Source organism: Sorex araneus, chromosome 2 (genome assembly GCF_027595985.1).
Source record: "Sorex araneus isolate mSorAra2 chromosome 2, mSorAra2.pri, whole genome shotgun sequence".
Taxonomy (NCBI): Eukaryota; Metazoa; Chordata; class Mammalia; order Eulipotyphla; family Soricidae; genus Sorex; species Sorex araneus.
The window spans coordinates 32005601-32020535 of NC_073303.1; the positions used below are offsets into that span (position 1 = coordinate 32005601).

The window sequence follows — 14935 nt, forward strand, 5'->3', positions numbered from 1 at the left end:
AAAAATTATGTACATGGAACAGTGGGACGCTGGTGGAATCTCGAGCCGGAGGCGATACCAGCGCAAGACCTTCGGTTCCAGAAACTGCTTGCAGACACTCTACTAGTCTATCAACTAAGCCAGAGCCCCACGCCTGCCGATGACGGGAAATAACCATTCTTTTCGGTTTTTTTTTCCCTTGTCAGGCAGCGTGGCGATTACTAAACAGGCGTGAACTCGGTGGCGCGGGGCAAGGGGGAAAAAGAAAAGTTATGTAACAAACAGCGGGACTTAATATCTCTATATTCTTAGCAGTGGAGAACTATCAAATGCCTCCTTGGCAATAGGACTGCTTTCCTTTTTTGGGGGAAACCCCAACAACGGTAGTGAGTTGTGTGTTGAAACATGGAATGTAATCGAGATAAGGCATAAACGAAGTGGAACTTATCATGTACAAGGGTGGGGACTGGGGAGGTGGGAGGGGGCGGCAGGTATACTGGGGGGGTTGGTGATGGGAGATGGGCACTGGTGAAGGGAAGGGTGTTTGAGAATTGTATAACCGACATAATTCTGAGAACTATGTAACCCTCCACATGGTGATTCAATAAAATTATTAAAAAAAATAAATAAAAATAAATAAAAAAAATTACTCATGAGGCTGGAGTCAGTAGGGCGTTTGCCTTGCACACAGCCGACCCAGGTTTGATTCCCAGAAAAAAAAAAGAAAACTACAAGCAGAAATGTCATAATTTTATAAATTGGTAGGTGAAATGAAAAACTCAATGGAAACCCTCAACAGTGGAGTAACAGCAGCAGCAGAAGATAGAATCAGTGAGCCTGAAGATAAGATGGAGAAGATAAGATCTAGGCAACAACAGAAGATTGAAAAAGACCTCAAAATAAATCAACAGCAATAAATCCACAGTATGTGAGAGGATGTATATAGTCCATGGCATTGCTACCAGGAAACTTTTATTGGAGAGGTGAATTTTAAAAAGTCTAGCATATGAAAGGTGGCAATATGTTATTTATTGGGAGGGGGTGGGGGGAGAGGGCTGTTGCTGAAACCCTATCAGCAATAGCACTGTAAATAACAGTGCAAAGCTTTAAAAAAAATGTTGGGGCTGGAGTGTTAGTACAGCAGGTAGGATATTTCCATTGCATGCATCTGACCAGAGTTTGATCCCAGATATCACATATCATTCTCTAGGTACTTCCATGAGTAATTACAGAGTGTAACTCCAGGAGTAACTGTGGCCAGAAAGCAAAGCAAAGAACACCTAAATACCTCCCTCCCCCAAATCCTTCCCCTCATAGAGACACACTGGTGAGTGGGAGGCTAATTGTCTGGAGGACTGGGGGTGTGGGTAGAGATGAAGGAATCAGTGTTGAAACATTGAATGCCTGAAACCAAATCATTAATAACTTTGTAATTTCACTGTGACTGAATAAAAAGAGAGAATAGTCCAGCATAGATGAATAGTCTCTGAGTGTAATGCACAGACTTGACAGTTGACTCTTAAACGTTTCTGTTAGTGGCCAAAATCCTCTTGTTGAAGCTACATATCCACATTTAGTTTGTGTAGGGAGAGAGTGCAGTAGAGTGTCTTAAAATTGATGCATTTTAAAAGGGAACCTATTTGGGGCTGGAGAAGTAGTGCTTGCCATGCATGCAGCCACACCCTAGCCCAAGTTTGATCATCCCCCCAGTTCCTAGCAAGCAAATCTACCTGTTGGTGACACTGACAGATCCAGGTGAAGAAGATCTTGGCCATGGGACTGTGTGACTGCTTGAAGAAGAAGCATCAGAATCAAACAGGTTGTCAATGTCTGTGGCAGCAGATGCATAGAACTGGGAGGAGGTGACATTGGTTTCTTAGCTTAGATGCTGCAATTTCTCTTTCCCACTCAGGGATCCCCTAGAACAGTTCTCCTGGGCTCCTGCTGTAGAGTAGAGGTGTATCATGGTGCTCGATATCGGTTTTAATGAATAAACATCAGAGTTTTGGGGGGAGTCATAGGAGTGGACAGGGCTCTTGATTGCACACAGCCAGCCCATATTTGATCACTGACATCCCATATGGCCTCTTGAGCATCACCAGGAGTGATCCCTGAGCACAAGGCCAGGAGAAAGCCTTGAGAACAGCCAAGTGAGACCCCAAAAACAAAACAAAACAAATTATTGATTCTCTATTTAATTGCTGTTTTGTAGATCATTAAATATCAAGAGGATGATTTTCTTCTTCTTTTTATTGAATCACTGTGAGATAAAGTTACAAAGCTTTTCTGTTTAAGTTTCAGTCATACAATGATCAAACACCCATCCCTTCACCAGTGCACATTTTCCACCCATCCCAATCCTTCCCCTCCCTGCGTGATAGACAATTTCCACAGTACTCTCTGTCCACTTTGATTACATTCAATATTTTGACACCAGTCCCTCCATTATTATTTGGAATTTTCCTGCCACCACTCAAACCTGCTGAAAAGGCAATGCTAGACAATTTATTTAATATTGTTTGTTATAAATAGCATATGATAATGCTCATCTGACAGAGTGATGGCACGCACCTGGAATTCTAAAATTTCAATAGTTAATGTCTGGAGAGATCTCTGCAGCAAGCTGCTCGGTTATGAGATTCTTTTGTGTCTCTGGATCATGGCTATTAAGGAGCTTAAAAAGTAGCGAGGTGCAGTTCATAAGTGTCATTTCAGAGTCCCATAAGGGAGGGAGGACAAGAAGGACAGGCTCCTCCTCTATCCCGTGAGGCCTGGCATTTGCTGTTACTGTTTCGGCATACCTGGGCTTTTCATTGGGTTTTGAAAGATGGCGGCCACCAGCATTCCTAGGGGGCGGGGTGGGGGGGACAGCACCTGCTCCCATCTGGAGTACCCAGGTGAAAGCGACCTGGTGCAATGTCTGGAGGTATGTCTGCAGCGAGCCTTTCAGTTCCGAGATTCTGTTGTGTGTCATGAGGATGGTTTTAAAAGTTTTTTCCAAGTAGTTTAAAAAGTTTGAATCTTGCTGAATTTTGTTGTTATCCTTTGATATAACTGAATCTCTCTCTCTCTCTCTCTCCTACTCCCCCTGGCCCCTTCTGCCGCCCCCCCTCCCGCCCCGTCCAATTGCTCCAAGTACTTCATTATCTGTGGGGCCAAGCTTCTGCTGCTCATGGCTCCCAGAACTATCTCTTCTGGTCAGTGGGAGTGGGGTTCAGCTCCTCCCAGGGTCAGGGTGGAGACCATTTGTCTCTACCTGAGGCATCGGCACCTGGGACTACAATGACCTCTGCAGGGTGGGACCCCTATGTCCAGGCATATCTCCTGCCCATAGTTTTCTTTCTTTATAACCACACATGACCCCAGGGTAAACTAGTGGGTGGTGGGACAACCTTTAAATTGCTCCTTGATGTGGTCTAACAGATTTGGAGCTTCAGGAGACTGAAAACATAGACTTGACAAAAATATTTGTGGTTAGTGCTGAAATATACAAATACTACAAACAAGAAAAAACATTTGTTCTGAGATACAGGAAGTTTTAACAAAGAAACATAGTATTCAGAGTGAGTTTTAAATAATTGATGCACTATAAAAAAGAACCTTTTTGGGACTAGAGAGATAGTACTTGTCATGCATGCAGCCACACCTACCCCCAATTTGATCATTGCTCCCTGCTCCTAGCAAACAAATCTGCCTACTGGTGACACTGACAGATCCAGGTGAAGAAGATCTTGGCCATGGGGCTATGTGACTTGGAGGAAGATGGAATCCCTGCTTGAGGGAGGGCATTTTGATTCAAGGAATTGGTTATTATAAAAATAAAGAGCATTGTATTTATGCCTCCTGCCATGTCTCCCAGAGTAATAATGCAGAACCAGCCCAGTAAGGCACGTTCTGCTCTGTCGGCCGATTGGGAACATTGCTCCCCGTTTCCCAGCCTGATTAGCCAGTTTCCTGCTTGTTAAAAATGGGTCAAGAAAGCGCTTTTGTTGATATAAACCAGCAAAACTTTTTCAAAGTTGTTGAAATCTAAGGTGGTCAGATGTTACCATATTTTGGTCAAGCCTAGTTCTAAGGCAGGGAGCTAGTATCTTCTTATCAGACATGGGGATAAGCTGCCTTAGTGATACCCTTCTTTATTTCTGATATTAAACAGTTAATCATATGATTTTGCATTTTCCACTTCTCTGAAACTTTTTGGATCACAAACACAGGGGTGCTTCCAGGGGCTAGCTGACTGCCTGAGATGCCCCTGGAGTCAGGGCCTATGAGGTTAGTCTCTAATCCTTTGACAATTTGTGGGTGGATGAACCCTGTGTTCCCAGCAGGGCCTACCCACTGGACCAGATCAGTGGTCTCAAGGGTCAGCTGTCCTCCTCCTATACCCCTGATCCCTAGTCCTGCTCTTGGGTTCCATTCTGGGAGGGCCTCCTCAATCCTAATCTGCGCCTGAGTCTAGCTGTCCTTTGTCCTTGTCATCTAGCAGTACAGTTATCTTTGGTGGTACCCCGCCGACCATGGGGATGCTCCAATGCACATTGGGCTCCTTTCCCCCTTTTATTAACAAGGCTGGGGTTTGCCCCTTTAGTTAATTCTGATTCTGTAAGGCTGCGGCTACCACCTGGGTCTGCTGCATAGGGAACCCTAAATCTTGGGTAGCACATATCCAGTTATCTTTGGAGCCAGTTTTCATGCCCACACAAGCGGCTCTATGCTCTGTAGTTTGTTGCATTTTACCCAGGGGAGCCTCAGTGGGGCCTTCATTAAGCCACCTCCAGGCTGAACCAAAGTGAGAACTTGATCTTGATAAGGGTCCAGGATGGCAGCCTGCTGGAGGCCCATGCTTCACTGATCTGCTGTCTCTGACAGCTGCCATGTTGTGGGGTTGGGGGGTTGGGCAGCAACATTGCAGTCTGCCTGTGTGTGGCATTCTTCCTTAAAGAAAGCGCACCATCTTATGAACTGGGTGCTGGGGAGCAGTGCTAGACAAAGGGCTCACCACTCTGCAGTGGTGCAGGGCTGATGGGTTAGCCCCTGAAGGATGGTGTCAGTCCATGGGGAGTTGGGCCCATTCTCAGCCACTGATTTTTATTAACTCTACAAGTCCCCAGGTTCCCAAGGATACCAAGCCGAAGGTTGGGCTCCCCCTGGGTTGAGATTGACTGGGAAGGCTCAGAGGAGTTTCCAATAATCCTCCAGTCTTGGATCAAAAAGGGGAGCAGAGGCTCCTCCTGGAGGGGCAGTGGGCAAACAGGTTCAGGTATGTGTCCCCCAAAAATCTCTTTGGCTATTTCATCTTCTATATCCTAATTGGAAAAGGGCGGCCCTGAAATGTCTGCTTGCTTAGTATTGGGAGATGCATTCTTTTCTCCTGGAAGCATGCTTTTAGGGCTGCTATTGTTGCATGTAAACCTGGTGGGTTTTATTTTTTCCTGTCTTTTCGGTCTGTCCCATAACAAGCTTTTCTACCTAATCCCAGGTGTCCCACGAGAAGAGGTTCCCAGTGGGAACCCAAGGAGCCACTTCAAGGATAGCACCCCAAATCTTAGATGCCCTATCTTCAGAGAATTCTAGCCCCCGGGTCTTCAGTAGATAGCGTAAAGCTTTCAGAACTGGGTCATGCACCTTCTGAAAGAAGTTGCCTATGATATTGAGTAATCTAGTAGGGTCAAAAAGGTCAGGATAGATGATGGTCCCACTAGGAGACCACTGAGGTAAAGGAAAGAATACAGAGGAGAGGCTCAGCAGCGCCCGCAATAAATGATGACGGGTGGAATGTTTGTCAACGAGTTCCTGCCAGTTGTACCATTTTTCTTCTGTGGGGGATGCGAGTTTATCTGGGTCTCACAGCTGTGACCCCCTTATCCTGTCATGGGAGTCTTCAAGCATGGGCACCCTAAAGGCATTTAAGTGCCCAACCTGTGCTGCGGGGAGAAAGATGGTCACTACAGAACTAAAGGACACACCGTTCAGAGAAGAAAGATGATGAAGATGACAGAATAGATGCTAGGCACCCCATAGGCAGGAGGAGAAGTGAAACAAAAGTGTCTCAAGGAGGACTTTTCTGATAGAATATCAGGGGGAATATCACTATCAGGGGGCAGAGCTTGAGCTCCAGTTCATTCCCTTTCCTGAATTGTCAGCCTGGTATCTCCAATGCAGTCGCCTATTTAACTGCATGGATTCGGGACTGTCAGGGGGTTATACCTTGCTCTAGTGACGTCCACATTGTCCATGTCCACACTGTCAGGGTCCTGGCCAGTTGACCCCGGCAAACTGGAGTATGATCCCCCAAGCTGCTGGACTTACTACCTCTAGGAGAAGGAGTGGGAAGGGGAGAAGCCTCTGCTCTGCCCCTTCGTGCACCGCGGACTCCCTGCTGCCACCAAGAAAGAACCATGCAGAGGGGGAAAAGCTGGAGCTCAAGCAGCTCTCACTTTATTAGCTCTCACACAGAGTTTTTATACATGTACTTCAGGGCAGCCTACTTGCATATCATGCACACCTCGGTTATCACATCCACCATGTATGTCACCTTGTTGAACTCATTACAGATGTTAGTTAATGATTTATATTTCCTGCTCTCAAGGCCAGGTGTGTTAACTCAGGCAAGTGATAACTGTCAGGTCCCTCATTCCATTATCTCCTCAACAAGAATGCCTTTCTGGATGGAGTGCTGGCATAGGGAACTGGGCCCCTGTGAATAGAGCCTGTTCCTGTTTCTAGGGGTAGGGATTTGGCCAGGATCTCAGGCTGGCTACTGAGACCCCAACACGTGGGCAGTGACCTATGTGACCTGCAGCAGGGACAGTGTGTCCTGTGAAGGAGTGACTGAGAGAGGATGATCAGTTCTGCTTCTGTGTGGCCTCCAGCCTGCTCTGTGGAGTCACCATGACAATCACACTCACATGTCCATACTGACCTCTTCATGGATGTCATGTCTGCTCTGAGTATGTGTGTCTTGTATATTACAAATATTGGTACATAATGCACAGTTACATTTCATGTCTCTCTAGCCTTTTACTAAATCTGATATTAGGAAATTTTGGAATACATTGTTTGCATTAATGGAAAAATCTACTTAAGAAATAGATTTTAACATTTTCCTGCTGCTGGGCTCATACCATCTCCTAATTCCCTGGCTGGCCCCCAAAGAGAAGTAAACAGGATCCTCCAGCACAAGGGTCACTTTTCTTTTTCTTCCCAGAGAAAAGACTTAAATGTTTTTAAGCCCCTCCCCACCTGGAGTGCTCTCTGGTGAATGACTCAGTGGTTTCCAATGTGGCTGAACCTCAATCTTCCGGCTTGTTGCATACTCAGGCCTCTCCCAAGTTTCTTTTTTTTTTTTGCTTTTTGGGTCACACCCAGCGATGCTCAGGGGTTACTCCTGGCTTTGCACTCAGGAATTACTCCTGGCGGTGCTTGGGGGACCATATGGGATGCCGGGGATCGAACCCGGGTCAGCCGCGTGCAAGGCAAACGCCCTACCCGCTGTGCTATCGCTCCGGCCCGCCTCTCCCAAGTTTCTGTCAGCACGTGGGGCCTGGAGCGCAGGTGTCACTATTTCCAAGCCCCACCTGCGGGCTGAGTGGTGATGCACAGTCGTGGGTTCTGGTCTATGTCCTTCCTGGTAAAATGAGTCTGAAACCCGAAGCCTCACCTCCAACCTTGTTATAATCCAGACTCTCTCCTCCGTGTTAGAGTCTCTGAGATTGAAGAAACCATCCAGGTGGCTCCTCAGTTCACTGACATTTGAGGCTCTGTATTTCTGTGCCATCCACATGGTGTCATATCTGAGGTCTGATCAGATTGATCAGCTCTGGGGGTTCAGGATGTGGTTCTTGTCCTTTCTCATCAGTCATCACTCTTGGGGTGTCCTCACCCCTTCTCCAAGGTTTAAATATCACTGTTGGAGTCAGTTACCTAGCCCAGACACCTAATCTGAATCCAGACTTGTCTATTCAGGTGCCAACATCACCTGTATTTCTGACAGGTCTTTGCTGTAACCCTCCTGACCTGGGTCCTATCATTGTCTTAATGAGCGCACCCATACTTCTACTTGCACATCCTGAAATTTGGGGTTTCTCCATGGTTCCTGTCTCCTAACCCAGATTTCATACATCAGGAAGTGCTATAATTCCATCTTCAAGTAACTGCAGAATTCAGTCACTTATACTAGTGTGCCCCAGAGCCCTCAACATTTTTCCCTGGAATCTACAGCAGTTTCCCAGTTTCCAGAAGCTCACTCTTCCCTCATCTCTCCTTCTGCACAGAAGCCAGACTGATGACCCAAAGACAATCACACCAGGCTGAACTACTATTGAAACCTACCTGGAGCCGCCCCTCTTAAATACAAGTCAAACCTTCCAGAGTCATCGAGGCCTCATAACTTGAGGGTACCAGGACCTGACCTCAGTAACTGCTCCAGCCACACTGCTGCCTCCTCTTCCCTGACAGACTCAAGCCTGCCCTCGTGCATTTGCACTGAGGTTCCCTGTCTGACACGTGCCCCCAGACACCCATATAGACAATCCCTCATGTTCTACTTCTTTCCTCAAAGGCCACGTTCCCTGTGAGGCTACACTACCTGGCTCGGACAACAGCCACTGACCCTGTTCCACACGCTCTTGGGATCATGTTCCCCACCTGCCTCTGTGGCAGAAAATTCCCTTACTCTCTCCTTTTGGGTGTCATGGTTAAGCAGCCATCATGTTTGGTTCATAGTCTACTTTCAGCTTGCATCTACAATCCTTAGCGAGCCCTCCAGCCATCATTTACTTAATGATCCCTTCTCTATCCCTCCTGCCTTTTACCTCAGCACGTGATACTGGCTTCCAAACTGTGGAGCTTTCCTCCTGGCCCTTATGTCTACTATCCTTAGGTGTTAGTCTCTTTTTATGGTACTGTATATTCCAGAAATGTCTGTCCCTCTCTTTCTGACTGATTTCACTTAGCATGATACTCTCCATATCCTACTATTTATATGCAAATATCATGATTTCATCTCTTCTAATAGCTGCATAGTATTCCATTGTGTAGGTATACCAAAGTTTCTTTAACCAGTCATTGTGGAAGTCGATGTGGAGGTCTCGTTCTGTTCAGCAGAGAGAACCCTTCATGGGGCTGAGAAGGGGACACAGCTGAATGAACAGACGCAGAGCCCGGAGGAGGGAGAAAAGGCATTTATTCTATGGCAGTTACAGTATTTTATACCTCCCTGCTGGGAGGAGGTAGTGCCGGGACCCCCAGTAGAAATGCAGGGTGTGGCACGGGCTTTAGCTAGTAATAAACAAATGCTGATAGGATAAGATCAGTAAGATTAGGAGTGGCAACCTTTGCTAGGTGTGGCATGGGGTTAGCTAGTGATAAACAAATAGTGACAGGATAAGATCAGTAAGGTAAAATGGCTCCCTACAGGTCATCTATTCTCAGGCACTTCTTTTTTCCCCCAGATTCTAGCTATTATAAATAGTGCTGCAATAAACATACAAGTGCAGATGTCATTTCTACTGTACTTTTTTGTATCTCTGGGATATATTCCCAGAAGTGGTATTGCTGGGTCAAATGGGAGCTCAATTTCTAGCTTTTTGAGAAATGTCCATATTGTTTTTCAAAAGCCTGAACAAGTCAGCATTCCCACCAGCAGTGAAGGAGAGTCCCTTTCTCCCCACATCCACGCCAACACTGTCTGCTTTTGTTCTTTTGGATGTGGGTCAGTCTCTGTGGTATGAGATGCTATCTCATTGTTGTTTGATTCGCATCTCCCTGATGATTAGTGATGAAGAGCATTTTTTTCATGTGCCCTTTCGCCATTCAGATTTTTTCTTTGAGAAAGTTTCTGTTCATTTCATTGCCACATTTTCTGACGGGGTTGGATGTTTTCTTCTTGTACAGTTCAACCAGTGCCTTGTAGATCCTTGATGTTAACCCCTTATCAGAAGGGTATTGGGTGAATATCCTTTCCTACTCTGTAAACTGTCTTTGTATTCTGGTTACTGTTTCTTTTGAGGTGCAGGAGTGTCTTAGTTTATATATAGTCCCATTTGCATACCTCTGTTTTCCACTTGCTTGGCCAGTGACATTTTGTCCTTGAAGATACCTTTAGCTTCAATGTTGTGGAGGGTTTTGCCAACCATTTCTTCAGTATACCTTATGGATTCTGGTCTGATGTTGAGGTTTTTAACTCATTTAGATCTGTCTTTTGTGCATGGTGTTAGGTAGAGGTCTGAGCCCATTTTTTTGTATGTAGCTGTCCAGTTATGCCAGCACCATTTGTTAAAGGACTTTGCTTGCTCTACTTCACATTTCTTACTCCCTTACCAAAGATTAGATATCATATATTTGAGGGTATGTGTCAGTTACCAACTTCTAATATGAACACCTGCCTTGGTTATTATATTTTCAGTGTAAGTTCATCTCTTCTTACTAAATTCACAAGGCTAATAAGTTTTTCCTGATTTTCTTTTCTCTGTATTTGTTAGACCCAAAAATATTATCATTATATCTAGCACAGTGGGTAAATCACCTGTAGAGACACTTTTTTACTTAAGTATCTTTAATCTACATGCTGTGCCATGGCAGCTACAATACAATATCTCCTCCAGGACATCAAAGCCATCTGGTCCTCAAGAAAATTTCACAAGAACTTATCACTCTCCCTTTACTGGCAGCACACAGTGTTTTCTCACTTCAGAGGAGAACATCTTGGGTTCAAATATCCCATATTCAAACCCCAAAGTTTGAAGGTACTTTAAAACCATGAACTCAGATCACAGACAGAGCTAGGATTGCTAGAGCTTCAGGGTGAGTGGGTGGCTACAAGCAGTAACCCAACAGGAGTTCATGAAATATGAGGAACAGTATGACGCCCTCCTCTCAGCTGGGTTCAGAATGTAAATCCTTAATGGCAAGGAAATCTGAGGATAACAGCATGGGACACAGCCCGAGAACAAGGACAAGAGCTGGATGAGTCTGAACACTAATCTATTGATACCACAGAGACTCCTCTGTTCAGGGGCCATGCTAGGTCTTGGGGGGGGGGTGCGGGGAGAGTGAGAGACAAATGCCTTCTGAGGCTCAGAGATGGGGACAGATATGAAGAAATCAAGGTGTGAATGTGTGTTCAAGAGAAGAGTCAGCCTCCTGCTCAGAAGCAACAAATATGCACCAAGATGGAGCTGAGAAGCAGGCTCAGGCCTGAGCCTAGATTGACCAGCACAGAAGCACTCATTGCTCACAGTCCTGGGACAGGATGAGGCCAGGTATTACCTGAGTCCCTGTGAGCAAGCACCTGTGGGATGAGGTGCTACTGAGGGACCAGGACAAGGAGCAGGAGAAATGACCCAGACAGATGAGTAACCGCATCAAAGCCCATAGTTGCTGAGACAGAGAGGGACTGGGCACAGGTCTGTCCCTGCCCATCCCCCCACAGTCTCTCCTGTCACATCAGGGATAGACTCAAATCAAAACAGGAAATACATGGAAGGTCTCAGGATTTCCATTTGTTCCTTCTCAAATTTCAGGGATTTCCCTTATTAATCCCTCAATCCCACAAAACAGGAATTAGAAAAATGTAAATCAGATACTGATTTCAGCAAGGGAGAAATATTATTCAGGAAAACAAGAAGCTAACACAGATGAAGATGGCTGAGTCCTGTCTCTGCTGACAAGTCCAGAGTATCAGGAAAGAAAACACAGGTCATTGTGTGGAGGGACGGTGGGCAGGGCTATGTCAGTCTCACCTCTCACAGTATGTGACAGGACACAGACACACTCAGGTCCCAGGGCAGAAAGAGAGAGTCAGCAATTCTTGAATCGCAACATTGGGATGTGAGGAAACCCAGCAGGGAAGCTGTCTCACACTGTGAGAGGAAAGAATGAAGAGACTCAGTGAGTGACAGAAGTGGTGACATCCTGAGCAAGCTGCCAGTATCCCCCTCAAAGAACCCCCAAACCCAGTCCTGTCCCCTCTGCCCAATCCCACCCACTCCAGCCTCCAGAGTCTCACCTCTTGAGAGGCTGGCTCATCAGAGCCCTGGGAACTGTCACTGTCTGGGGAGAAACAAACAGGCCAAGGTCAGAGCCCCAGGGGATGGGACTAGAAAAGGAAGTAGGGGCAAAGGAGCTCCCTGGAAACTCCTGTCTCTATGCCCAGTATTCCAGGGCCCCAGTCCTTCCAGTACTTACTTGGAGCCTGAGTGTACTGTCCTCCTTTCTCACCTGAGGGAAGGAAACATCCCAGAAAAGGTTGGGGAAAGCACTGGGTCCTGAGGCCACAGAGCATCTTTCTAGGCCCAGACCCTGGGGAAGCATCTGAACTCTGAAGATTGAGAGCAGGACCAGGAAACAGGCAGGAAGGAGACGCTCCTGGACTGATCAGCCTGCTCCTGCCAGTCTGCACACTGCAGGGACACTCCCTGTGACCTGGAACTCTGGGAACCAGGTTCATCCCCAGCTTATGGAGGTGAGAGCTGCACACACAGGGGGAGTGTGAGCAACAGCACAGGGGCGGGTGTTGCTTGCACTAATGAGGCAGGAGAGCTAATACAGGGGGAACCCCCAAAGTGGGACAAGACTAAAGACTTGCTGTGTCGGACAGATTCCCCCAACTCCATCTTACCTGAGAGCTTCCTCCTGCAGGTCCAAGCTCCCACCACAGTTCCAGTGGCCATAGCCCCGAGGAGAGCCAGGCCGACAATGACGCCCACAGTGAGGAGGGCTGAGAAGGGGGCTCTGGGAAGGAAGGAAGGAGAGGGTCTGACCCCCAGCCCCAGCCTTACTCTCAACAGTTTCCCAGAGGGACTAACCTTGATTCCTCTGACAACAGGCTCTGTGACAGATTCCCCTCCTTACCCCATCTCAGGGTGACAGGCTCTGGCAGCCCCTGGTGCTGCACACGGCACGTGTATCTCTGCTCCTCTCCAGAAGGCACCACCACAGCCGCCCACTTCTGGAAGGTTCCATCCCCTGAAGGCCTGGTCTCCACCAGCTCTGTGTCCTGGGTCAGGTCCTCCCCATCACGCTGCCAGGTCAGGGTGATCTCGGCAGGGTAGAAGCCCAGGGCCCAGCACCTCAGGGTGACCTCACAGTCAGAGATGGGGTGGTGGGTTATGTGTCTTCTAGGGGGTTCTGAGGAGGAAGAATGAGAAAATTCACACTTTGCGTCACTTCCATGATGATGATGAACAGGATAATTGGTTTGGTACAGGATGCAAACATCCAAATAGAAGTCTACTGGGAGACTGGATAAAATTCTATCTTTTGGAAAGTTCTAGAATAGGATTTGGATAGGAGGTTAGGGCTCTCAGGAGACCCTGACTCTGGTCTTGTCCTGGGTGGAGGGTGAGTGACTGAGAGAAGCAGGAGTCAGAGCTAAGATAGGAGAAAGCTCACACCTGGCTTTTGGGTCCCAGGGAACCCACATTTTTTTTTATTTCAGAGAAGGTCTCCCTTCTTCCAGAGACACCAGGGTCCTTCATGGTCCTGTGGACACAGGGTGGGCCTGAGGGCAAGTCTCTTTGGTATAAAAAATGGAAACCAGGGGATCAATCCTCCTGACTGAAAAGAGAGGCGCTGTTCTGACACTGAACCCCACTATCTTTTCCCTTGTGGGGAGTCTACCCGGCCCAGGGGAGGTCATGGGTTCTCACCACATGGGGACTCGGTACCTTCGCGTAGCAGTGTGCTGTTTCCGTTCTTCAGGTATCTGAGGAGCCAAGGCACACACCTTCCCTCCAGGTAGTTCCTGCGGTCCTCAGTGACACCCACCTGGTCCCACTTGCGCTGGGTGATCCAAGCCTGCGTGCCTGCCACCGGGGTCCAGGAGCGCAGGTCCTCATTAAGGGTGATGTAGTCGGCGCCGTCGTAGGCGGATTGGTAGTACCCGCGCAGGAGGCGCCCGTCGGACCCCACGTCGCAGCCGAACATGCTCTGGAAGGTGTGAGAGTCTGACCCGCCCGCACAGATTAACCCCAAACCGAAAACGAAACCGGGGCCCGGTCCCCATGGCTCCTCCCGGTCAAGGGTCCGGGGCGGGTCCCTCAGCCTCGGGGACGCTCGGACCCGCCTCGGGGCGACCCGGCCCGACCCTGTGTCGGCTCATCCCTGCCCGGCCGCGCTCACCCGTCTCGCTCTGGTTGTAGTAGCCGCGCAGGGTGTTCAGGCTCTGTCGGAAAGTCTGTGTGTTGCTCTTGTAGACCCGCGTCGCCTCCTCCCAGTACTGGGGTCCCTCCTGATCTGCCCAAGGCCCCCGAGGCTCGGCCCTCAGACTTGCTGAGTCGCTGTCGAAGCGCACGAACTGCGTGTCGTCCACGTACCCGGCGGCGATGTAGCGGGGCTCCCCGCCGGGCCGGGACATGGCGGTGTGAACATACCGCAAGGAGTGGGGGCCTGGGGGAGGGGAAGGGGTGAGACCCTGCCCGACCTGCTGTCTGGTGCACCCAGGGTCCGGGGTGATGGGGGGAGATGAGAAATCACGGAGGGACCGAGAAGGGCGAGACTTAGGGGCGCGGGAGGAGTTGAAAATTGGGGGAACAAGGAGGAACATTTGGGGGCATCCAGGCAGAGAACCGGGGAAACTCCTCGGGAGTCCTGCACAGCAATGTCTGGCAGTCCCCACCCCTGTCCCCGCAACGAATTGCCCTCCCGACTCCGCACTCACCCGCCCGGGTTTGGGTCAGGACCAGGACCCCCGAGAGCAGCAGCAGGAGGGGTCGCGGCTCAAACATACTGAAGGAATCAGGCAGATTCTGACTCCCTCGCGAGTGCCCTCAGTTTATTACCTGGAGCCGCGCGGACGCTGATTGGCGGATCTAGACAGCGACGCCCAATGGGAGTGAGGACTGAGGACGCCTCACGAGTATCCGGGCAGAAGGCCCTGACACAGGTTGCAGAGGGAGAAGTGAAACTGGGGAGACCAGGAATCCCCAGGCCTGATCTCCTGCCCGCAATACCACCC

At 48.6% G+C, this 14935-nt stretch overlaps 1 protein-coding gene across 1 annotated transcript; it reads right to left on the reverse strand.

Annotated features, from left to right (window-relative positions):
- Positions 1-11723: 11723 nt before the first annotated feature.
- Positions 11724-14705, reverse strand: LOC129401972 (patr class I histocompatibility antigen, A-126 alpha chain-like). The gene is made up of 8 exons (XM_055125584.1): positions 14639-14705; positions 14101-14367; positions 13647-13925; positions 12832-13107; positions 12599-12709; positions 12166-12198; positions 11987-12030; positions 11724-11840 (listed from the first exon to the last, which is right to left on the reverse strand). The coding sequence occupies exons 1-8, from the start codon at positions 14703-14705 to the stop codon at positions 11724-11726; spliced, it is 1194 nt and encodes a 397-aa protein (XP_054981559.1).
- Between the last annotated feature and the right edge of the window lie 230 nt (positions 14706-14935).

Bases quoted from the DNA above. Each gene is read 5' to 3' on its own strand.
- LOC129401972 (XM_055125584.1), bottom strand. From the start codon at position 14,705: ATGTTTGAGCCGCGACCCCTCCTGCTGCTGCTCTCGGGGGTCCTGGTC. The intron at 13,926-14,100 runs GTGAGCGCGGCC...CGGGCGGGTCAG, and splicing joins CTACAACCAGAGCGAGACGG to ACTCTCACACCTTCCAGAGC. The intron at 12,199-12,598 runs GTAAGATGGAGT...TCCTTCCCTCAG, and splicing joins CTGCAGGAGGAAGCTCTCAG to GTGAGAAAGGAGGACAGTAC.